The 24,952-nt window shown below is 45.4% G+C and overlaps 1 protein-coding gene across 4 annotated transcripts in view; it reads right to left on the bottom strand.

Annotated features, from left to right (window-relative positions):
- Window positions 1-24,660, bottom strand: part of arfrp1 (ADP-ribosylation factor related protein 1) — a 36,497-nt gene extending 11,837 nt beyond the window's left edge. For 2 of the 4 annotated variants that reach the window (XM_070894999.1, XM_070894996.1), the window contains exons 1-4: window positions 24,562-24,660; window positions 13,855-13,948; window positions 8,761-8,848; window positions 5,059-5,141 (exon numbers count right to left, since the gene is read on the bottom strand). In XM_070894999.1, the coding sequence (XP_070751100.1) occupies window positions 5,059-5,141; window positions 8,761-8,848; window positions 13,855-13,947 (264 nt within the window). In that variant the 5' untranslated portion in view covers window position 13,948; window positions 24,562-24,660. Of the gene's footprint in view, window positions 1-5,058; window positions 5,142-8,760; window positions 8,849-13,849; window positions 13,949-24,396; window positions 24,530-24,561 lie in introns of those variants that run through there. The other 2 variants (XM_070894997.1, XM_070895000.1) reach the window with 2 other exon arrangements.
- Window positions 24,661-24,952: the final 292 nt, after the last annotated feature.

Genomic DNA, 24,952 nt, shown 5'->3' with positions numbered 1-24,952 from the left:
CCCACTGCTTCCAATTGCTCTTGCAATGTTACATTTACTATGCCGCCTACCAGTACAATACCTTTGGAATCTTGAGCCCGCTCACCTATTTTAATACAATAGCTAGATAGAGAAGATAAATGATAAAGTTTTCCACATTTTCTTTTTGGGAGTAATGATTCATGCCTTTCTGTCTCTTGCCCCGACCTGACATTTTTGTGCTTGATCATGACCACAATGTGCCCTCCTGAACACCATTTGTCATCCCCACTCCCAAAGCTGTTTTTCTTCAAATAAAAATGGTTTTTATGGACATTAGTTGGTGGATTGGCGATCTGCTGCCTCAGCCCGATGTTTCTCAACCCTCTCACTGCAGTGTGCAGTGTCTGATGGAGCCCCATATGGTCCAACCCGCTGACTGCATCAGTCCTGATTCAGAAGTGCTTCCATTGAAAGGAAATGTACAAATGTAGCTGTTTTGGGACAAAATGGGGCCAAGGAGTTCCAACAGCAGGCTGCATATCCAAGCCTTTCTGAGCGTGACTACAATCTTTAGGGTGGCAACTTGGAATGGGCCAATTTGTGGTAATTACATTTTTAAAACTAGATCTACCACGACGTTGATCGTGGTGAGTCAGAGATTTTATAAAAATAGGGGTATTATGTGTAGTGGTATGCCTAGGGACACTGCTTTATCAGCACTGGAGTAACCCTAGAATCTGGTCGTACTGGGAAGCGGGGAGGGGGGGGGGGGTTGCAAAGTCTAACAGTACTCACAGGAATGCTGAAGACAGACTTTCTAGAAACTCTGGGGCAGATAATGGGATCGCTGGGAGAGGGACTTTGGTCTCAAGGTGAGGTATGGGATTAGGGAGCACTGGGAAAGCCGGGAAAGCAGTCTTAGATTTCAGGAGCACTGCGAGGAGGGTCATGGGCTCTAGCAGAAGAAGTGAGGTCCAACAAGTGAAGGTTTTTAAAATCAGATTGAAAGCTATGTGCCAGAGGCGGGTGCATGGAATTAGGTCGCAGATAAGCCATGATCTCATTGAATGGCGGAACAGGCTCGAGGGGCTGAATGGCCTACTCATGTTCCTACCACTTGGAGGAAATACTGAAGGAAGCAAAGGTATAAAGTTTACTCCGCGTGGGGGACTTAAATGTCCACCATGAGTAGCTCAGTGCTGGCGCCACCAACAGATTCAATATGGACATAGCTGCCAGAATGGGTGTTAGGTGAGAAGGAACTAATACAGGGGAGTAACCTACTTGCTCTCATCCTTATCAACCCATCTACTGCAGACACATCTATCCACAAAGCACTGGCAGGAGTGACCTTCCATTGTGCCATGTGCTACTACACTGTGTGAGCTAGACCAAGGACAGATCTAGCAGTCCAAAATTGGACATCCATGAGGTGCTATGCACCATCAACAGCAATGGCATATTGGAGAATTTTCCATATTTCGGGTACATGCCAGTCTCATACCTACACTGGAAAAGCTTGGCTTGGGGGCAGCTACTTCTGATGTGCAGGTCCCCAGCACTACAGCCAGGATGTTGTCAGAGCCTATAGCCATTGCTATGTCCAATGGACTTCGCTACCTTCTTAATGGTGAACAAAATAGCTGGACATACTAGCTTTCATAACGGTTAGGACTTTGGGAGAGGGCCAAGTGGAATTATCACTTGGCACTTTTCGCTGAAGGCAAACACTTCAGCCTAATCTCTTGTAGTCAAATGCTGGGCTCCACCACAGTTGAGGATGGAAATGCTCAAGGAGCCTCCTCATTTCATTAGTTGCCCAATTGTCCACCACCATTTTCGATTGGATGTATTAGGGCTACAGAACTTGGCTTTGATCCATTGGTTGTGTGAGAGCTTTGTCTTCACAAGGATGTTGGCTGAAAGATACGACCAATTAGGACTATGTCAGACTCTTGCTTGACTAGTCAGTGGGACAACTCCCCAACTTGTGCAAGCAAGAAGAATTTTGCAGGGCAGATAGGCTGGGATTGCCAGAGTTCTGTCCTGATCCAATACCCAGGTTGTTGCCAATACGTCTGTCCAATATTGCTCTCATTTAGTTTTTTGTAGCGATTGTTTTACAACTGAGTGGTTTGTTAGGTCTCTTCGGAGGGCATTAAGAGTCTGAGGGGGAGAAATTTGGGCCGATTGCGCCCCATTAATGCCCCCCCCCCCGGGAGCGCTAACAGGGCACAAATGACTTTTCGCCCAGGTGCGGCTAACGACTCCCGCGAAATTCCACAGGAGTTTAGCGACGGCGGTAACTAGTACTACCCCACTACGTCGGGATGATTATGCCCCGTGGCTGTTACCGCCCCCAAATAGGGCACTGTGCAATTTCTCCCCCGAGACTGAAGTTACGTGTAGACAGACCGGGTAAGGGTGGCAGGACCCTTCCCTGAAGGATAGTAGTAAACCTGTTGGGTTTTTACAATTGAGCAATTTTCATGGTCATTTTTCTGATTTATTGAACACAATTAGAACATTATGCCTTCTGCATTACTAGTCCAGTAGCATAAACATTTGGCCACTGTACTCCTCCACTAATACAGCAGCTGTAATGAGCATTCTGATTATTCTTATTTTTGTCACGTAGACATGTATACTAACAGAGAATATCAGACAATACTGTTTTCATTTAAAGACCTTTACATTAGTCAGCACAAAGACTAATTCATTCCTCCTCCTTCCCCCCCTCTCCCCATTGGCGAGGCTTGATTTGCGGTCAGGCTGTTTATAGGGCAGTTATAATTCACTGTGCTGCCAAGCTGCTCTCCTCACACCAAACAAATACATATATTTGACTTTATTGGCTTACAATTGCAGCACACCTCTAACCCAGCTAGCCCCTTTGGAATGACTGGCTGAATAATTAACTATTCTTTGGCAAAAGAAGAACCTTCCAACATCTAATCTAGTTCTGTCTTTACATAACTTGTAGGAGTGACCCCTAGTCCTCCCCAATGTATTCAGTTGATATAATTGGTCCATACAAACACAAGCTAGTCCCTTCAACATCTTATAAACCTTGAGCAAATCACTCCAAAGTCTACACTACCAAAGTATAGAGTCCCAGCTTATTCAGTCTACCCGGGTAACAAAAATGCTTTAAACTGGGAATTGCTCGTGTGGTCCTGCTCTGCACCCTTTCCAAAGCATCAATGTCACACATATGAGGAGACCAGAAATGAACAAGTATTCTAATTGAGGCCCAACCAAAGTCTTATTCAAGGACAAAATGGTGTGCTTTGTTTTATAGTGAATTACTTGTGTCATCAAGTCTACAGCACAGAAACTGGCAATTCGGCCCAACTGGTCTATGCCAACATTTATGTTCCACACAAGCCACCTTCTGTGGCTTCTTCATCTAACCCTATCAGCATATTCTTCCATTCCTTTCTTCCTCATGCTTATCTAGCTTCCCCTTAACTGCATCTATGCTATTCACCTCAAACATGTGGTAGCAAGTTCCATATTCTAACCATGCTGAGTAAAGAATGTTCTCTTGAATTTATTAGTGACTATCTTATAGTTATGGCTTCTAGTTCTGAAAACCCCCACAAGTAAAAACATCTCCATGTCTACCCTATCAAACGTTTTTATAATCTTAAAAACCTCTTTTAGGTCATCCCCTCAGCCTTCTCTTTTCTAGAGAAAAGAGCCCAAGGCTGTTTAGCCTTTCCTGCTAAGTATATCCTCTCTGTTCATCCTTGTGAATCTTTTTTGCACTTTCTCCACATCTCTCATCTGAGCCTTTGTTACCTCTAGATATGACTATTCCAATGCACTCCTGGCTGGCCTCCCACGTTCTACCCTACGCAAACTTGAGGTCAGCCTTAACTCTGCTGCCCGAGTCCAGACTCGCATCAAGTCCCATTCACCCATCACCCCTGTGCTCGCTCAACTCCATTGGCTCCCGGTTAAGCAATGCCTCGATTTTAAAATTCTCATTCTTGTTTTCAAATCCCTCCACGGCCTCGCCTCCCCTTCCTCTAATCTCCTCAAGCCCCACAACTCCTCAAGATATTTACGTCCCTCTAATTCTGCCTCTTGAGTGATTAAAATCAGGGATGCTCAACGATCAGCGTGATGCCTTCAGCTTCCTAGGCCCTAAACTCTGGAATTCCCTCCCTAAACCTTGCCACCTCTCTTTCCTCCTTTAAGACACTCCTTAAAACCTACCTCTTTGACCAAGCTTTTGGTCGTCTGCCTTAATTTCTCCTTATGTGACTCGGTGTTAAATTTTGTTTTATAATGTTCCTGTGAAGCACTATAGGATGTTTTACTACTTTAAAGGCACTATATAAATACAAGATGTTGTTGTATTATTGAGACCAGAACTGTGGACTGTATTCCAAGTGTAGTCTAACCAAGGATCGATGCAAGTTTAACATAAATTCTCTCTTTTTCAATTCTATCCCCCCAGAAATAAATCCCAGTGCTTGGTTTGCTTTTTTATAATGGCCTTATTAAAACAGATTACAGGAGTGGCAACCATTCAAATTCAAAATGGTGGTTCTAGTGTGGAAGGAAATATGCAACAATTCTTTTTAAACTGACACATTATTGATGGGAAAAATCAGTCTTAGATTCTTCCAATGCTTAACTCCTCAATGGCTTTGTGGATAAAGGCATCATATGATGTCGCACTAAACTGTACAGAACATTAAGTTCTGAATTAGCAGATCTCAGCGAGGGTAGCTGTAAGGACATTATAATTGGCTCCAGGCTAGTGAATGAAAAGAATTCAGACAAGATTCTTGCTCCTGAGGATTCCAGTGACCCCTGCTAGAATATGTCTGTATGTGGATGTTGGATGAGAACAGGATCAAGTTTGATTATGACAACCTGCAAAGTTGGAATCTGCCATCACTCAACATCTACGCTCCTACAATGAATGGTCACTCATGTGAAGCACTGGATGGCCAATGCAAGTGACTAATCCCCTTATAAATAAATTGAAGTCGTGATTTGAATACTTTCTGCTTTCTCATCAGTTTAGCGGTTTTCTAATTGAAGCAGAACATTTATTGGCAAAGTTTTAATCAACAATACCTTGTCCCATAATGACTGGAGTTCTTCCTGGCCTCCAAGATCCCAGAACATTAGACGTGCTGATCCAACATCAATGGTGCCAACTTCAAAAATAAATAAAATTCAAATCTGACTGTTTAGTAAGCGGGTATGAACCAGTGAGCACAAAAATGAATACTATTGTTGCTGACTATTGCACTTGCTGAAAATAGATCTGTAAACTGAAATAATTATTAGTAGGAAGGACATCAGCACTTTATAAATGATACAATGCATTGACAATGATCAAGCATCATCACACGATCAAAATAACACACCGGAACATTTTTTGTCAGTTTTTGAACAATATCGGTCAGCTTACAAATTTCAAAATACATAAATGCACACAAAAGACTTTTACAAATTAGTAATAATCAGGTTTTAATTATTGGGGAAAAGACTTCAAGCAGTGTTAGTTTAAATACAGCAACAGCTTTACCTCATGAAAATCACAGAAAAAAAACGGAGTAAATTATCTGCATCTTTTGTTCAGAGTAAAGTCAGCTAAATATAAGATGTGACAGATACTAGAAGCATTTAAAGCTCATTGTCAGTGGTGTCACTTAAGTTTTTGTAGCAATTAGAAATCTTCAAAATGTAATTTTAACGGTAAGTGAGCAACTTTAAAGAAACAAGTAACAAACTTTGCCAATAGTTTTCTCTCAAAGTTGATGATTTATTTTATCTCATTTTACATCAGAAACTTCCTAGGATTTCCAGTAAGCTATTGGCTCTGCTTCTTATGCAGAAACTGATACAGCTTTATTATGTTTTGCTTTTATGAAACTAGTGGACTAATCGTGCATTAATAATGCTGAAAATATTTCAACTACGGATTAGAGGCAAATGTCAGCAATGCGAAGAATTTCTATGTAATCACATGCGTGAGGGGACAATCTTGTACATGACTCAACCATTCGTCATGCCATGGAATGCATCCCAACCTTTCAGAGTCAGATCGGTATATCTTCACATTCTATCGGGTTGAGAGATTACAGAAGATAGCCTAAATGAAGAGAATCACATACAGTCTCCACCTCGGGTTTGGGACAAGGAAAGGATATGCTTGCTTTGGAGGCAGTTCAGAGAAGGTTCACCAGGTTGATTCCGGGGATGAGGGGGTTGACTTATGAGGAAAGGTCGAGTAGGTTGGGCCTCTCTTCATTGGAATTCAGAAGATTGAGAGATGATTTATCGAAACGTATAAGATTATGACGGGGCTTGACAAGGTGGATGCAGAGAGGATGTTTCCACTGGTGGGGGAGACTAGAACTAGAGGGCATGATCTTAGAATAAGGGGTCGCCCATTTAGAACTGAGATGAGGAGGAATTTCTTCTCTCAGAAGGTTGTGAATCTGTGGAATTCTCTGCCTCAGAGAGCTGAGGAAGCTGGGACATTGAATAAATTTAAGACCGAAATAGACAGTTTCTTGAGCGATGGGGGGGGGGGGTGGGGGGCGGATGAGGGGTTATGGGGAGCAGGCAGAGAAGTGGAGCTGAGTCCATGATCAGATCAGCCATGATCTTATTGAATGGCAGAGCAGGCTCGAGGGGCCGTATGGCCTACTCCTGTTCCTATTTCTTATGTTCCCTTTCCTTTATTATGTGGATAATAAGGTGGTGAGGGGGATGGGAGGAGGAATACCCTGGTTTGATGTAGATACGAGTCCCCTTTGGTTATTCCCTTGTCAAGGATGGAGGCACCTCCCTGTTTGCCTTGCGCAAACGTCCCATTCCTTGGGCCCAAGTTTCCACATGATTTGCGCCTGATTTTTAGGAGCAACTGGTGGAGAACGGACTATCTTAGAAATCGCAATTCTCCACATTTTTTTTTCTGCAGTTCTAGTCAGGTAGAACAGTTCTACTTTGGAACAGAATTTTTTCTTCAAAAGGGGGCGTGTCCGGCCACTGACGCCTGATTTGAAAGTTTCCACAGTGAAAAGGTACTCCAAACTAAAGTAGAATGGAGCAAGTGAAGATTTTTGTAGAACTGAAAAAACCTGTTCTACACATTAAAAAATCAGGCGCAGGTTACAAATTAGGCGTCCAGAACGAGGTGGGGGGGGGGAAGGGAAGTCATTAAATTCTATAATAAATCCTTATTTATAGTTATACAAATATTATACAAATAAATCCAACCTGAATAAACATTTATAAGCAAAGAAAAGATTAAATAAACTATCTTCCTACCTGTTTGAAAGTGCTTCAGGCAGGCCTTTCGGGACCGAAGGCTGAACGGGCCGGCCCGAGACTTCGGGCAGGGCCCGCCCCCAGCACCAGATTTACAGGTAGGTGGCGTTTGGTTGGGTCGGGTTGGGGAGGTTCGGTTCGGGGAGGGAGGGAGGGAGGTCAGGTCGGATCCAGTCCGGGAGCGGGAGTCGGATCGGGTCCAGTGGGGGGAGTCGGGAGCGGGAACAGGAGCGCGGGTTGGGTCGGGTCGGGTCCAGTCGGGGGGGGGGGGGGCGGAGCGGGAACAGGAGCGCGGGTCCAGTCGTGGGGGGGGGGGGGCGGAGCGGGAACAGGAGCGCGGGTCGGGTCGGGTCCAGTCGGGGGGGGGGCGGGGAGCGGGAACAGGAGCTCGGGTCCAGTCGTGGGGGGGGGGGGCGGAGCGGGAACAGGAGCGCGGGTCGGGTCGGGTCCAGTCGGGGAGAGGGAACAGGAGCGCGGGTCGGGTCCAGTCGGGGGGAGCGGGTGTCGGGTCTGGTCCGGAGGCAGGGAGCGGGTGTCGGGTCTGGGCCGGAGGCTGGGGGGGGCGGAAAGCGGGAGTCGAGTCGGGTCGGGGGGGGGGGGGGGAAGCAGGAGCTGGCCGTGGGAGGAGCCTTATTCACGCAGCCCCAGTGAGGCCATTCGGCCAGGGCTAGGGGCTGCGTGCTTCGGGCCCCTCCCACACAGTTCAGCGCCTGGAGCTACTGCACTTGCGTGCCCACTGTAGCGCGCATGTGCAGAGGTCCCGGCACTGTTTTCAGCGCAGGGACCTGGCTCCGCCCCCTACAGCTTGTGTTGCGCCGCGCCGAGGGCCAGAGGACCTGCAGGGAGGTGGAGAATACGAAGGATTTTTTTAGGTGCACTTTGTGGCGCGAAAAACGGGCGTCCAGGTCGGGACTACGCCGTTCTAGGCGCGTGTGGAAACTTGGGCCCCTTGTGTCTCTTTAATTTGCTGTGCGGTTCTGTCCTACCCTGCCCTGCCCTGCCCTGCCCTTCCCTTCCCTTCCCTCCCCCAGGTCGTATATGGGTTTTGACAGCAGTTGTCTCGCTTTTACTTTATGATAGGACTCCACTCTCTCTTTCAGGTTTTTCCTTCCGTTTCCTGTAGCTTTCAGTATTTATTCTTCAAGTGTGCTCCAGATTGACCCCAGAGATACCTTATGTTTAGATATTTGTACCTTAACTGATCATTGCTAATTGTTAAAGACTTAACTGTTTTACAATTTGGGTTTGTCATTAACTTATGGAACATTATTACTGTTTTATTCCTACAAAACATGATTCTTTTTGGGGAGGGGGAAGCTCTATTTCAGGCACAGAATTTTGGCCTTTATCATCCTGTATGGTACAGCCAAAGTTCAATACTATACGCTTCAAAGCACTAATACATAGCTACACTGCACCAACACACGTCGATACTCTCTGGAAAATCAACTACACACACACACACACACAAACACAATTAGCCTACAAACTTACTGTTTAAGCCAACTGTAGTAGTGATCTTCGATAAATTCATTCCTTTGTAGTTTCTGCTGAACTTGGTTTTTGTCTGCTCCAGAAAGGTCTGTACATGTTGGACAAAAAGGAAAAACAAGATTACATCACAATGAAACTCTAGGTTGACAACACAAAAACACTTCCAGTTTCTTTCTACATCACGTTTTCTCGTAACCATGCCATATGAATAGCTGATGAATTTGACAAATTTATACACAGCAGTGAATTTACAGAATATTTTTATACATTTGACTATATTTTACTTTATTTTGGTTCTAATGTTGTTAGTACATATATCACACACATATAGAGAAACACACAAATCAGAGAACAGATGGTATGTCATTCCTAAATGTGCACATTAAGAACACATACTGAATATAAGGACTGACATATGAGGAGAGACTGGATCGACTGGGCCTGTATTCACTGGAGTTTAGAAGGATGAGAGGGGATCTTATAGAAACGTATAAAATTCTGACGGGACTGGACAGGTTAGATGCAGGAAGAATGTTCCCAATGTTGGGAGAAGTCCAGAACCAGGAAACATAGTCTAAGGATAAGGGGTAAGCCATTTAGGACTGAGATGAGGAGAAACTTCTTCACTCAGAGAGTTGTTAACCTGTGGAATTCTCTACCACAGAGAGTTGTTGATGCCAGTTCATTGGATATATTCAAGAGGGAGTTAGATTATGGCCCTTAGGGCTAAAGGGATCAAAGGGTATAGAGAGAAGTAGGAAAGGGGTACTGAGGTGAATGATCAGCCATGATCTTATTGAATGGTGGTGCAGGCTCGAAGGGCCGAATGGCCTACTCCTGCATCTATTTTCTATGTTTCTATGAATCCGTAAGATCATTCTCTAGCCTTTATTATACTCTGCCCCTATTTTTTCACATGGCAGCAGTTGATGATTCTACCATTCCCATTTACACCCTATCCAGACTCATCTTTCGTAACTTGTCCCACTACCATCTCCTTCTGCCTTGCACCATCATCCCTTTTGTCTTTTAATCTCTCCTGTCTTCCATCCTATCGCAGCCCTTCCCTTTTGTTCTTTCCTCCCATCCCCTGCACTTGCTTAAATTCTGTTACATCACTAACTTTTTCCAGTTCTGACGAAAGGTCATCGACCTGAAACGTTAACTATGTTTCTCTCTCCACAGATGCTGCCTGACCCGCTGAGTGTTTCCAGCATTTTCTGTTTTTGTTTCAGATTTCCAGCATCTGCAGTATTTTGCTTTGGTACAATTTACTCCTCGCCATTCGAAGTCAGTTCATTTGAATTCATTCCCAATTTGTTTATTTTTTTGGCACTGCATTCCCACTTTGCTGCATTTAAATTGTATTATCGAATATTTCAAATTAATCAATTTTTAAGTGCAAAAAAAAAATTAGGAATAGATGATATCTGATAAAGTTCCCAAACTCTAACAATTGAGAATTTGGGCCATTTTACTATTTTAGTTACAGAACTGAAGTATATAATTTCTCATTACATTTTGCATAACTAAAGGGCATAAGCTACCCACTGTGACATTATCCGGCACTACTAGGACAAGATGCAAAACTTGAAACATTGCATTACAAATGGCTTTTGGATGCCTTTTCCGAAGATCTTTGTGTTGAAGCTTGAAGGTCTCCTTTCCGGGCTGCAAACCCCTTGCCCAATGGTGAAGAATGAAACCAAACAAGTTGGACTTCTCAACAAAGAGAATTTATATTTATGAGACTATGGCTCTGTCTTTTTGAAATTCTTCTCTTCTTTCCCCAAGAGGAAAAGCAAGCTACATGCACGCAAGCATCCACCAAGGCTACTCTCAAGGACCAGTTCGACTGTAGGACCAGTACCTACAAAGTGTAATACGGACTCATCGGATTTCAGTTATACTGCCAACGCCCACATTACTCAAACAAAAAAAATCAACAGAGCTCGATGTATAAAAACAGAAAATGCTGGAAACACTCAGCAGGTCAGGCAGCATCTGTGGCGAGAGAAACAGAGTTAACGTTTCAGGTCAATGACCTTTCGTCAGAACTGGAAAAAGTTAGTGATGTAACAGAATTTAAGCAAGTGCAGGGGATGGGAGGAAAGAACAAAAGGGAAGGGCTGTGATAGGATGGAAGGCAGGAGAGATTAAAAGACAAAAGGGATGATGGTGCAAGGCAAAAGGAGGTGGTTGAGGGACAAGTTAAGAAACAAAAGATGAGTCTGGATAGGGTGTAAATGGGAATGGTAGAACCATCACCAGCTGCTATGTGAATAAATAGGGGCAGAGCAAATTGTATATTGTTTCTAGCTTTGAGTATAATAAAGGCTTCAAAAAAAAGGGACGCTTATGTCATATACCAACGGCTAAATACTTTAGAATCTTGAGGAATATAGAAAGTTAAGAGGCAAAATTAAAAAGGATATTAGGAATGCTAAGAGAGAGCACGAGAAATTCTTGGCCGGTAAAATTAAGGAAAATCCTAAGATGTTCTATAAATATGTTAAGAGTAAGAGGGTAACTAAAGAAAGGGTAGGGCCTATTAGAGACCATGAGGGTAACCTTTGTGTGGAGGCGGAAGATGTTGGTAGGGTTCTTAACGAATACTTTGCATCTGTTTTCACAAAGAAAAGGAGCAATGCAGATACTGCTGTTGAGGAGCAGTGTGATATTCTGGATGAAATAAATATAGTGAGAGAGGAAGTATTAAGGGGTTTAGCAGCTTTGAAAGTAGATAACTCCCCAGGCCTGGATGAAATGCATCTCAGGCTATTGAGCGAAATAAAAAAGGAAATAGCAGAGGCCTTGACCATCAATTTCCAGTCCTCTTAGGATCTGGGCATGGTACCAGAGGATTGGAGGACTGCTAATGTAGAACCCTTGTTTAAGAAGGGAGAAAGGGATAGGCCGAGTAATTACAGGCCTGTCAGCCTAACCTCAGTGGTGGGAAAATTATTGGAAAAACTCCTGAAAGACAGGATAAATTTGTATTTGGAAAGGCAAGGATTAATTAGGGACAGTCAGCGTGGATTTGTTAAGGATTGTGTTTGACTAACTTGATTGAAATTTTTGAGGAGGTAACCAAGAGGGTCGATGAGGGTAGTGCGTACGATGTAGTATATATAGACTTTAGCAAGGCTTTTGATAAGGTCCCTCATGGTAGACTGATCATGAAGGTTAAAGCCCATGGGATACAGGGCAAAATGGCAAGTTGGATCCAAAATTGGCTTAGAGGTAGGAAGCAAAGGGTAATGATTGATGGATGTTTTTGTGACTGGAAGGATGTTTCCAGTGGGGTTCCGCAGGACTCAGTACTGGGTCCCTTGCTTTTTGTGGTATATATCAATGATTTAGATTTGAATATAGGGAGCATGATTAAGAAGTTTGCAGACGACACTAACATTGGCTTTGTGGTTGATAATGAAGAGGAAAGTCATGGGCTGCAGGAGGATATCAATCTACTGGTCAGATGGGCAGAGAAGTGGCAATTGGAATTTAATTCAGAGAAGTGTGAGGTGATGCACTTTGGGAGGGCTAATAAGGAAAACGTATACACATTAAGCGGTAGGCCACTTAATAGTGTAGATGAACAAAGGGACCTTGGAGTGCTTGTCCACAGATCCCTGAAAGTAGGCCAGGTGGATAAGGTGGTTAAGGCGGCATACGGAGTGCTTGCCTTTATTGGCGAGGCATTGAATATAAGAGCAGGGAGGTTATGCTTAAATTATATAATACTTTGGTTAGGTCACAGCTGGAGTACTGCATGCAGTTCTGGTCGCCGTATTATAGGAAGAACGTGATTTCACTAGAGAGGGTGCAGAGGAAATTTACTAGGATGCTGCCTGGAATGGAGAATCTTAGTTGGGAGGACAGATTGGATAGACTGGGTTTGTTCTCATTGGAACAGAGGAGGTTGAGAGGAGACCTCATTGAGGTGTACAAAATATTGAGGGGCCTGGAAATAGTGGATAGTAAGAGTCTATTTCCATTGGTGGAGGGATCTATTACGAGGGGGCATAGTTTTAAGGTGGTTGGTGGAAGGTTTAGAGGGGATTTGAGGTGGGGGTGTGCTTCTTTACGCAGAGGATTCTGGGGATCTGGAACTCACTGCCTGGCAGAAACCCTCACCACTTTTAAGAGATGGTTGGATGGGCACTTAAAGTGCAGTAACCTGCAGGGTTACGGACCTAGAGCTGGTAATTGGGATTAGACTGGATGACCTTTTGTTGGACGACGCAGATATAATGGTAAGTGCTGCAGGGAATAGAATATGGCCAGGGTGATCTCCTGGACTAGTTTCAATCGCCTGGATGGGTCGGAGAGGAATTTTCCCAGATTTTTTCTCCCTAAATTGGCCTGGGTTTTTATCTGGTTTTTGCCTCTCCAAGGAGATCACATGGCTCCAGTTCGGGTGGAGTGTAGAATGTTTCAATATAAGGGGTGTCGCAGTTGTGTGAGGCGGACTGGTTGGGCTGGGTGCTTTTTGCCTTTCCGTCTTTGCTCATAGGTTTATATGTAACCTTTAGGGCTGCTGACCAAGGGAGGTGCGGCTCTGTCGGTCGATGTGGACACGATGGGCCGAAATGACCTCCTTCTGCGCTGTAAATTTCTATGTTTCTATCTCCACAGATGCTGCCTGACCTGCTGAGTATTTCCAGCACTTTCTGTTTTTATTTCAGATTACAGCATCCGCAGTATTTTGCTTTTGCATTAGAGCTCTGTGTATACATGGTTATACACAGACTTGGGAGCTCTTTTCACCAGCTTGCAAATGCTAGTTAAATTTTTCATTCTACAAAGAAAACATAACTTGGAGTCAAGAACTCAGTGTTATGAAAGGAAAGAAAAAGGATGAAAACCATATCCCACCATAGACAAAATGTGCCATTTTTAACCAATTTTCAGAGGAGGTGTTATGATAGGGAGTAGTGGGTACAGAAGAGCGTGCAAGGGAGAAAGTGTGTGCGCATGCATGCATGAGAGAGATAGAGAAAGAGAAAAGTGAGACACCCATTACAGCTGTGTTAACTAGTAACAAAGTTCATTATACTGATGGCAAACTAATTGCCATAAATATCACCTTACAGTTTTGCCTGCATTGTCCAATCCCAGGATCAGAACGCAATATTCATCCTTCTGGAACATGTACTTCCACAGGCCGGATAGTAATGTATACATCCTGCAAAATAAAACAACTCTGTCTTTCAAATATTTCCATCACAAATAAATATGTTAAAGTTTTACCCCCAATATTACAGCAATGTTGCAGACAAGCTCGGACTCTGGTGGTTTTCTGTGGAAAGCATCTCTACTGGAATTGCTTATACTGCTGAAAAGCTTTAACAAGAATAAGGCAATTGTGATAAATCCAAGAATCATCATCATAGGCGGTCCTACTGCAACCAAGGCTGCACTTACCTTGCGGCTCAATCATAGGCAGTCCCTCGAAACGAGGATGGCTTGCTTCCTCGACAAAAAAGGATGAGTTCACAAGTGTTTCAATGAAGGACTCGAACTACATCCTCAAGGGTGGAAGATGCCTGTGCATGGATTTTTTAACATGTGGTGGCCGTTGCACACCAGCCACCACACGAGCTTGACAGAGCTAGGTCTTGGTCAAGTGGCAAGGATTACCCAAGACGACTGGAGACCAGCTCTGCTGCACGGACCTAGTGCGCACACATATCGCAGTGTGGGCTGACCTGTGCTGCCCCTGGGCCCCGATCACATCCCTCCACAGTCGCTTGCCGCTCCTGCTCCTGCGGCACACTGCACCCATTCATGGCTCATCTTCTTGATAATTATTAAAGACTGTTTTTTCTATTTCTTTACGGAAATTTGCAGCTGGCCAGCAAGTTATTACTTTACAAAAAGAAAATACTGTGGATGCTAGAATCTGAAATAAAGGCAGAAAATGCTCAGCAGGTCAGGCATACCAGGCTATGACTGCTATCTGTAGAGAACATCACCATCATAGGCTGTCCCTAATGCATATTCGCCAGACCAGAGTCATATTGTTCACTACAGAGGTCAGCTGCAAAGTACCCCTGCCCAGACATACCTGGATACAAGTACAAATCTCTACTTCTCAGCTGGCTAATTTTTATTTTAGGAGAGTGGGTGGACTCTGCTTATTTGTAACATTAAAGAGACTTTTATACAAAAAAGAATTAAGCTCACACGAAGTCCCATGGTCGCTTTCCACCAGACTGCAGCAATACAAACATAAAACTAGCTCATTGGTGGGGGTTTCACATAACTTGGATTTAATGTACTTGGGAATCAGTTTGGGATGGAACACCCTAATTATATTGTCACTTGTGTCAATGTGGAGCCTGAAAATGTAAGAAATTTTAGTTGCACTCCGTTACCTGGAAGATCAGAATCACAGCCAGTAAATCCATTTAAGCAAAACTTCCGATGACTAATCTAAATTTTGTTTTTTTTGTAATTTTGTGTGAAATACTCTAACAGCGCTACTCTTACACCCCACAATCCTATATTTTTAAAAAACTTCCACTGCAACAACCTGTGCCGCTCACTCATGCCGCACCTCGTGCAGCAAACCTTGCTCAAAGGTTTGTGCCCCCTCCCACCACTGGTTTTGTTGGTCTAGTTCTAGCCCCGCTGCCTCCCCCACTCACTCTCATCCCCACCCCACTAACCAATGCATGCCTCCCGTTCCAGTAGCTGCTCGCTCACTAGTCAGCTGAGACCGTGACTCACAATTGCCCGGGTCATCTTCTCTCTCCACCCACCCACCCACCCCACCCCACAGCTGCTCCTCGCCTCAACCATGATCGTGGTTGATACGTCCTTACTATACAGTATAAATGCACACGAGGCCCATGCTTGCGAGGTCAGTCTGTGACTTGTCCTTTATTCCTTAGCACTCAAGTGATGAAGGTGGGTGGAGCTTCCCCTTTTATACCTGAAGGTCCAGGTTAGGAGTGTCTCCCACCTAGTGGTCATTGTTCTCACAGTGTACAACTTAGGTCAGATTATACATGGGTTACAATGCTGGTTGAATACATGACATCACCTCCCCCCAAAGTCTTATTGGGATTACAGGTTGAGTCTCTCTGGTGGTTTACGCTCTCTTGTAGAGCGAACGAGTTGGGGCTCCGGTTGTTGGGCACTGGCCTGAGTGCCTGCTGTTTGCGGTGCCTCAGGCCTATCCAGACTGCCCACAGTGATTGGGCTCTCCTCCCTTTGGTTCCGGTGTGCAGTCACCTGTGGTGGAGTGAACTCTACATCGTGTTCTTCCTCTGCTTCTTCTATGGGGTTGCTGAACCTCCTTTTTGTTTGATCCATGTGTTTGTGGCAGATTTGTCCATTGGTAAGTTTAACTACCAGAATCCTATTTCCCTCTTTGGCAATCACAGTGCCTGCGAGCCATTTGGGCCCTGCAGCGTAGTTGAGGACAAAAACAGGATCATTTACATCAATACATCGCGCCCTCGCATTCCTGTCATGGTAGTCATATTGTGGCTGGCGCCTGCTCTCGACAATTTCTTTCATGGTGGGGTGTATAAGGGATAGCCGGGTTTTAAGCGTCCTTTTCATTAGCAGCTCCCTGCGGGTGGAACCCCTGCGAGCGAGTGTGGTCGGGATCTATAGGCCAACAGGAGGCGTGATAAGCGCCTTTGTAGGGAACCCCCTTGGATTCTGAGCATCCCGTTTGATTATCTGCACTGCTCGTTCTGCCTGGCCGTTTGAGGCCGGCTTGAACGGTGCCGTTCTAACATGGTTAATTCCATTGCCTGCCATGAAGTCATGGAATTCAGTGCTTGTGAAGCACGGGCCATTGTCGCTGACCAAGACGTCCGGTAGACCGTGGGCGGCGAACATTGCCCGTAGACTTTCTACCATGGCAGAGAATGTGTTTGAATTTAAAATGTCACACTCGATCCATTTGGAGTAGGCATCTACTACAACCAAAAACATTTTTCCCATGAAAGGACCTGCATAGTCCACATGGATGCGTGACCATGGCTTGGCGGGCCATGGCCAGGGGCTAAGGGGGGCTTCCCTGGGCGCATTGCCCAGCTGGGGACACATGTTGCACCTGCGAACACAAAGTTCCAGATCGGTGTCTATCCCTGGCCACCAAATGTGTGACCTGGCAATTGCCTTCATCATGACAATGCCCGGGTGCTCATTATGGAGTTCTCTGATGAACACCTCTCTGCCCATCTGGGGCATGACTACTCGGTTTCCCCATAGTAGGCAATCGGCCTGAATCGAGAGTTCATCTCTGCGCCTGTGAAATGGTTTAAATTCCTCAGGGCATGCCCTGTACGTGGCTGCCCAGTCCCCATTCAGGACACATTTCTTGACTAGAGACAATAGCGGGTCTCTATTTGTCCAGACTTTAATCTGACGAGCTTCCGAAAGCTTCAATAGCCATGACCATCTCAGCAGCATGCTCGGTAGCCCCCTCAGTGGTGGCTAGTGGGAGCCTGCTGAGTGCATCGGCGCAGTTTTCAATGCCCGGTCTGTATAGTCATAGGCGGCTAACGTGAGTGCCCACCTCTGTATGCGGGCCGATGCGTTTGCATTTATGGCCTTGTTGTCGGCCAAAAGGGACGTTAGGGGTTTGTGATCTGTCTCCAGCTCAAATTTCCTGCCAAACAGGTATTGGTGCATTTTCTTTACCGCATATACACATGCGAGCGCCTCCTTTTCTACCATCCCGTAACCCCTTTCTGCCTGGGACAGACTCCTAGAGGCATAAGCTACCGGCTGTAACTGACCCTTGACATTGACATGCTGCAACACGCAACCGACACCATAGGATGACGCATCGCACGTTAACACAAGTTTCTTACATGGGTCGTATAGTGTTAACAGAGTATTGAAACATAACACATTGCGTGCTCTATTAAAAGCCCTTTCCTGTCTGTCCCCCCAGACCCATTCGCGACCTTTGCGTAGGAGCACGTGTAGCGGCTCTAGCAGCGTGCTCAATTTGGGAAGAAAGTTACGAAAATAGTTCAGGAGCCCCAGGAACGAACGCAGCTCCGTCGTGGATCGCTTCCATCTTGGACGCAGTAGGGCTGATCCCATCTGCTGCTACCCTCATCCCCAGGAATTCTACCTCTGGAGCTAGGAAGACGCACTTCGCCTTTTTCAGTCGCAGCCCTACCCGGTCCAGTCTGCGTAGCACCTCCTCCAGGTTGTGGAGGTGTTCTTCAGTATCGTAACCCGTGATGAGGATGTCGTCCTGAAAAACTACCGTCCCTGGAATCGACTTGAGGAGGCTTTCCATATTTCGTTGGAAGATCGCGGCGGCCAAACGAATCCCGAACTGACATCTGTTGTACTCAAACAACCCCTTCTGTGTCGTGATGGTGGTCAGCTTCTTCGACTCACTCGCCAGCTCCTGGGTCATGTAAGCTGAGGTCATGTCCAATTTTGAAAAAGGTTTGCCACCGGATCGCATCGCAAAGAGGTCCTCCGCTCTCGGTAGCAGGTACGGGTCTTGGAGTGACACCCGATTGATGGTGGCCTTGTAACCACCACATATCCTGACCGACTCATCCGCCTTGAGCACCGGCACGATCGGGCTCGCCCAGTCACTGAATTCGACTGGCGAGATGATGCCTTCCCTCAGCAGGCGGTCCAATTCGCCTTCTATCTTTTCCCGCATCATGTACGGCACCGCTCTGGCCTAGTGGTGTACTGGCCTGGCGTCCGGGTTTATGTGAATCACTATCTTGGCCCCCATGAAAGTGCTGATGCCGGGTTGAAATAATGAGTCAAATTTGTCCAGGATCTGTGAGAGCATGATACTCGCTCCACAGAGGAAATTGCATCGATATCGCCCCATTTCTAGTTCATGACAGCAAGCCAACTCCTCCCCAGTAGTGCGGGACCGTCTCCTGGGACAATCCAGAGTGGCAACCTGTTCTTCGAATCTTTGTGGGTCACGACTACCGTGGCGCTGCCCATCACCGGAATGATCTGCTTTGTGTAAGTCCATAGCTGTGCGTCAATCGGCGATAATTTTGGCCTCCTGGCCTTGGACGTCTTTTCAAACTGTTTGATACCCATCAGGGACTGGCTGGCCCCCGTGTCTAGCTCCATTGATACTGGGATGCCATTGAGGAGCACTTTCATCATTATCGGTGGCGTCCTGGTCTATGAACTGTATATGTGCTCCACATGAACTCGCTGAACTTCAGCTTCCAGCGATTTCCCCCAGCGTTCATTTCTGCAATTTCTGCAGGTATTTTGCTCATCTCTGCAAACTCCGGCTGAGTGTGTGCCTCCACGCCTCCAACATGAGCTGCTGTTGGAAACAAAAGGTCCCTTGCCAGTCGATCGTCCCTGACTGCCCCTGTGACTGTCCTTGAGTGCGCCATTACCAGGTGTTGATGGCCCCATTATCCCTTGCAATGGCGTGAATCGCCGTTCAACTTGACATTGTCTTTGTCGAACTCCCCCTCTGGGTTCGACTACATGTTGGGGCATGCCCGACTGCCCTTGTCTGCCTGGAGAACTGTGTGCTGCTTTAACAATGTTGAATCTCTGTTCCAACCATTCCTTAACACAGTACCTCTCGTCTGTTCTGCTAGTGGTCATGCTCGCGTGGTTTAAATCCCAGTTTCTCGTCACCATTGATACGTCCTTACTATACAGTATAAATGCACACGAGGCCCATGCTTGAGAGGTCAGTCCTTAGCACTCAAGTGATGAAGGTGGGTGGAGCTTCCCCTTTTATACCTGAAGGTCCAGGTTAGGAGTGTCTCCCACCTAGTGGTCAGTGTTCTCACGGTGTACAACTTAGGTCAGTTTATACATGGGTTACAATGCTGGTTGAATACATGACAGTGGTGCCTGCTCCCAATATGATCACCAATACCACCAGCTATTCTCCTGCCTCGCTAACCCCTCCCATCTGTTAATTCTTATGTATACACAAAAAAGTGTAAAAATATGAAATATATAAATTAATAAAATTGAAACAAGTAAAAAGTATAGCTGATTTTTAAAAATTTGTGGTGTCACTTCTATCAGGGATCAATCCTTCCCTCCCTCCCGCCCCCCCCCACCCCACAACCCAAACACACAACCTGCCTCCACCACTCCTCTAACCCCACTCCACCCATACTGCTCTAGATTCCCCTATAACTTATAGGTTTCTGTATCATAGCCTCTTTCACTATGATAAGTTTGGGTGAATGCATTGGATTGAAATGGAATGAAAAATGCTAATCAGGGCAATCACAGGATACTAGTGTAGTACTGCCAATTATTTGTTTACTGAGCATATTGTCGCTGTGGGAACAGGCCTCCAAGGACAAATAAGAATGTGTTGGTTGATGACGTGTTGGTACAACATTACAACATAATTCTCAAAGGACAAGGAGTGTTATAAAAACAAGCCTGAAGGCTCTGCGTCTCAATGCGAGGAGCATTCGTAATAAGGTGGATGAATTAACTGCACAGATAGCTGTCAATGGATACGATGTAACTGGGATTACGGAGACATGGCTCCAGGGTGACCAATGGTGACAGATTAGGAAAAGGGAAGGTGCAACGAGACCTGGGTGTCATGGTACATCAGTCATTGAAGGTTGGCATGCAGGTACAGCAGGCGGTTAAGAAAGCAAATGGCATGTTGGCCTTCATAGCGAGGGGATTTGAATACAGGGGCAGGGAGGTGTTGCTACAGTTGTACAGGGCCTTGGTGAGGCCACACCTGGAGTATTGTGTACAGTTTTGGTCTCCTAACTTGAGGAAGGACATTCTTGCTATTGAGGGAGTGCAGCGAAGGTTCACCAGACTGATTCCCGGGATGGCGGGACTGACCTATCAAGAAAGATTGGATCAACTGGGCTTGTATTCACTGGAGTTCAGAAGAATGAGAGGGGACCTCATAGAAACGTTTAAAATTCTGACGGGTTTAGACAGGTTAGATGCAGAAAGAATGTTCCCAATGTTGGGGAAGTCCAGAACCAGGGGTCACAGTCTGAGGATAAGGGGTAAGCCATTTAGGACCGAGATGAGGAGAAACTTCTTCACCCAGAGAGTGGTAACCCTGTGGAATTCTCTACCACAGAAAGTTGTTGAGGCCAATTCACTAAATATATTCAAAAAGGAGTTAGATGAAGTCCTTACTACTTGGGGGATCAAGGGGTATGGCGAGAAAGCAGGAATGGGGTACTGAAGTTGCATGTTCAGCCATGAACTCATTGAATGGCGGTGCAGGCTAGAAGGGCCGAATGGCCTACTCCTGCACCTATTTTCTATGTTTCTATGTTTCTATCCCCCTGCCATATTAGTTTAACTCCTCCCCAACAGCACTAGCAAACACTCCCCCTAGGACATTGGTTCCGGTCCTGCCCAGGTGCAGACCGTCTGGTTTGTACTGGTCCCACCTCCCCCAGAACCTGTTCCAATGCCTCAGGAATTTGAATCCTTCCCTGCTGCACCACTGCTCAAGCCACGTATTCATCTGCGCTATCCTGCGATTCCTACTCTGACTAGCACGTGGCACTGGTAGCAATCCCGAGAAGGGCTGAATGGCCTGCTCCTGCACCTATTTTCTATGTTTCTATGTTTCTAAGACTGGGAACTCAACATCCAGGGGTATTCAATATTTAGGAAGGAGAGACAGAAAGGAAAAGGAGGTGGGATAGTGTTGCTGGTTCAAGAGGAGATTAACGCAATAGTAAAGAAGGACATTAGCTTGGATGATGTGGAATCTGTATGGGTAGAGCTGTGGAACACCAAAGGGCAGAAAACGCTAGTGGGAGTTGTGTACAGACCACTAAACAGTAGTAGTGAGGTTGGGGATGGCATCAAACAGGAAATTAGGGATGCGTGCAAAAGAGGTACAGCAGTTATCATGGGTGACTTTAATCTGCATATAGATTAGGCTAACTAAACTGGTAGCAATACAGTGGAGGAGGATTTCCTGGAGTGTATAAGGGATGGTTTTCTAGACCAATATGTCGAGGAACCAACTAGAGAGCTGGCCATCCTAGACTGGGTGTTGTGTAATGAGAGAGGATTAATTCGAAATCTTGTTGTGCGAGGCCCCTTGGGGAAAAGTGACCATAATATGGTAGAATTCTTTATTAAGATGGAGAGTGATACAGTTCATTCAGAGACTAGAGTCCTGAACTTAAAGAAAGGTAACTTCGAAGGTATGAGACGTGAATTGGCTACGATAGACTGACGAACGATACTTAAAGGGTTGATGGTGGATAGGCAATGGCAAACATTTAAAGATCACATGGATGAACTTCAACAATTGTACATCCTTGTCTGGCATAAAAATAAAACGGGTAAGGTGGCTCAACCATGGATAACAAGGGAAATTAGGGATAGTGTTAAATCCAAGGAAGAGGCATATAAATTGGCTAGAAAAAGCAGCAAACCCAAGGATTGGGAGAAATTTAGAATTTAGCAGAGGGGGACAAAGGGTTTAATTAGGAGGGGGAAAATAGAGTATGAGAGTAAGCTTGCAGGGAACATAAAAACTGACTGCAAAAGCTTTGATAGATATGTGAATAGAAAAAGTTTAGTGAAGACAAATGTGGGTCACTTCAGTCAGAATTAGGTGAATTTATAATGAGGAACAAATAAATGGCAGACCAATTGAACAAATACTTTGGTTGTCTTCACAAAGGAAGACACAAATAACCTTCCGGAAATACTAGAGGACCGAGGGTCTAGCGAGAAGGAGGAACTGAAGGAAATCCTTATTCGTCAGGAAATTGTGTCAGGGAAATTGAAGGGATCGAAGGCCGATAAATCCCCTGATAGGCTGCATCCCAGAGTACTTAAGGAAGTGGCCCGAGAAATAGTGGATGCATTGGTAGACATTTTCCAACATTCTATAGACTCTGGATCAGTTCCTATGGATTGGAGGGTAGCTAATGTAACCCCACTTTTCTTAATAAGGAGGGAGAGAAAACAGGGAATAGACCAGCTAGCCTGACATCGGTAGTGGGGAAAATGTTGGAATCAATTATTAAAGATGGCAGTGCATTTGGAAAGCATGGATTTATGAAAGGGAAATCTATGCTTGACAAATCTTCTAGAATTTTTTGAGGATGTAACTAGTAGAGTGGACAAGGGAGAACCAGTGAATGTGGTTTATTTGGACTTTCAAAACACTTTTGACAAGGTCACACACAAGAGATTAGTGTGCAAAATTAAAGCACATGGTATTGGGGGCAATGTATTGACGTGGATAGAGAACTGGTTGGCAGACAGGAAGCAAAGAGTAGGAATAAAAAGATCCTTTTCAGAATGGCAGGCAGTGACTAGTGGTGTACCGCAAGGTTCAGTGTTATGACCCCAGCTATTTACAATATACATTAATGATTTAGATGAAGGAATTGAATGTAATATCTCCAAGTTTGCAGCTGACACTAAGCTGGGTGGCAGTGTGAGCTGTGAGGAGGAGGCTAAGAGGCTGCAGGGTGATTTGGACAGGTTAGGTGAGTGGGCAAATACATGGCAGATGCAGTTTAATGTAGATAAATGTGAGGTTATCCAGTTTGGTGGCAAAAACAGGAAGGCAGAATATTATCTGAATGGTGACAGATTAGGAAAAGGGAGGTGCAACGAGACCTGGGTGTCATGGTACATCAGTCACTGAAAGTTGGCATGCAGGTACAGCAGGCGGTGAAGGCGGCAAAGGCAAGTTGGCCTTCATAGCGAAAGGATTTGAATATAGGAGCAGGGAGGTCTTACTGCAGTTGTACAGGGCCTTGGTGAGGCCACACCTTGAATATTGTGTACAGTTTTGGTCTCCTAATCTGAGGAAGGATATTCTTGCTATTGAGGGAGTGCAGCGAAGGTTCACCAGACTGATTCCTGGGATGGCAGGACTGACATATGAAAAAAGACTGGATCGAATAGGCTTATATGCACTGGAATTTAGAAGGAGAGTGGATCGCATAGAAACATATAAAATTCTGACAGGGTTGGACAGGTTAGATGCAGGAAGAATGTTCCCGATGTTGGGGAAGTCCAGAACCAGGGGTCACAGTCTAAGGATAAGGGGTAAGCCATTTAAGACCGAGATGAGGAGAAACTTCTTCACTCAGAGAATTGTGGGCATGTGAAATTCTCTACCGCAGAAAGTTGTTGGGGCCAGTTCGTTCGATATATTGAAAAGAGAGTTAGATGTGGCCCTCACAGCTAAAGGGATCAAGGGGTATGGAGAGAAAACAGGAATGGGATACTGAAGTTGCATTATCAGCCATGATCATATTGAATGGTGGTGCAGGCTCGAAGGGCTGAATGGCCAACTTCTGCACTTATTTTCTATGTTCCTATATCATTGTTGATTGTTGTGTCCTGTTTTTTTTAAGGTAAGGTTGACTCAAGGCAGAATGTAGCAAAGTGATGTATTCACGCCTGATTCGACATACCGTAACACAAATTATATTTAAAGATATGATGCATTTTCTGACCAACATCAATTATTCCCCAGATTTTATCCCCACTTGAGCAAAGGCCTCCCTTTAGTCTTGACCGATGATGCACAGCTCTAAATAATGTAGCATCTGTACACAAGTATGAGTTTACAAGCACATAAATAGGACACGGTTTGTAAAGGTTTAATTCTTGGTACTTAGAAATAGAAAAAAAGCACCAAACCTATAAAACTTGCCCAGCTGTCAGCCCCCTCTGGTGCCGGCAGTTTACTGGCAGCAGTGGGGTTAATAAACAGTCTCGCTGCCCATTCTGCACTCCAAAGTGATTACTTTCCATTGAAGAGTCACCGTCTCACTGACAGTAACACTTGCGAAGAGCAGCTCCTACCTTTACACCTTTCTATCCATTTAAAGTCCTTGGAATCTGCGTCAGACGCCAAATTATGAAAGCGACTCCCGAGTTACAGTCAATCCAGTGATTATACCGGATGTGCAGCCGCCCCAGTGTCTCTTGGGAAGTGTAGTTTCCATGCCGCGTCCTTCCGCACAGAGGCTCCGCGTTGAAACTATAATACCCACGCTCCTTCGCGCCAGCACTCGGAGGGGAATGTGCACATGCGCAGAACGAACCTGCCGCCATTTTCAGATTCATATTGTGACGTTTGCACTGTGTGGGTGTAACATGACGTTACAGTGTGCCCACGCACATGCTTCCTGTCATAGTCAGTCATCATAGGCAGTCCCTCGGAATCGAGGAAGACTTGCTTCTACTCCTAAAG

Source organism: Pristiophorus japonicus, chromosome 12, assembly GCF_044704955.1.
Source record: "Pristiophorus japonicus isolate sPriJap1 chromosome 12, sPriJap1.hap1, whole genome shotgun sequence".
Taxonomy (NCBI): domain Eukaryota; kingdom Metazoa; phylum Chordata; class Chondrichthyes; family Pristiophoridae; genus Pristiophorus; species Pristiophorus japonicus.
This window is presented reverse-complemented; position numbering and strand designations above follow the sequence as displayed.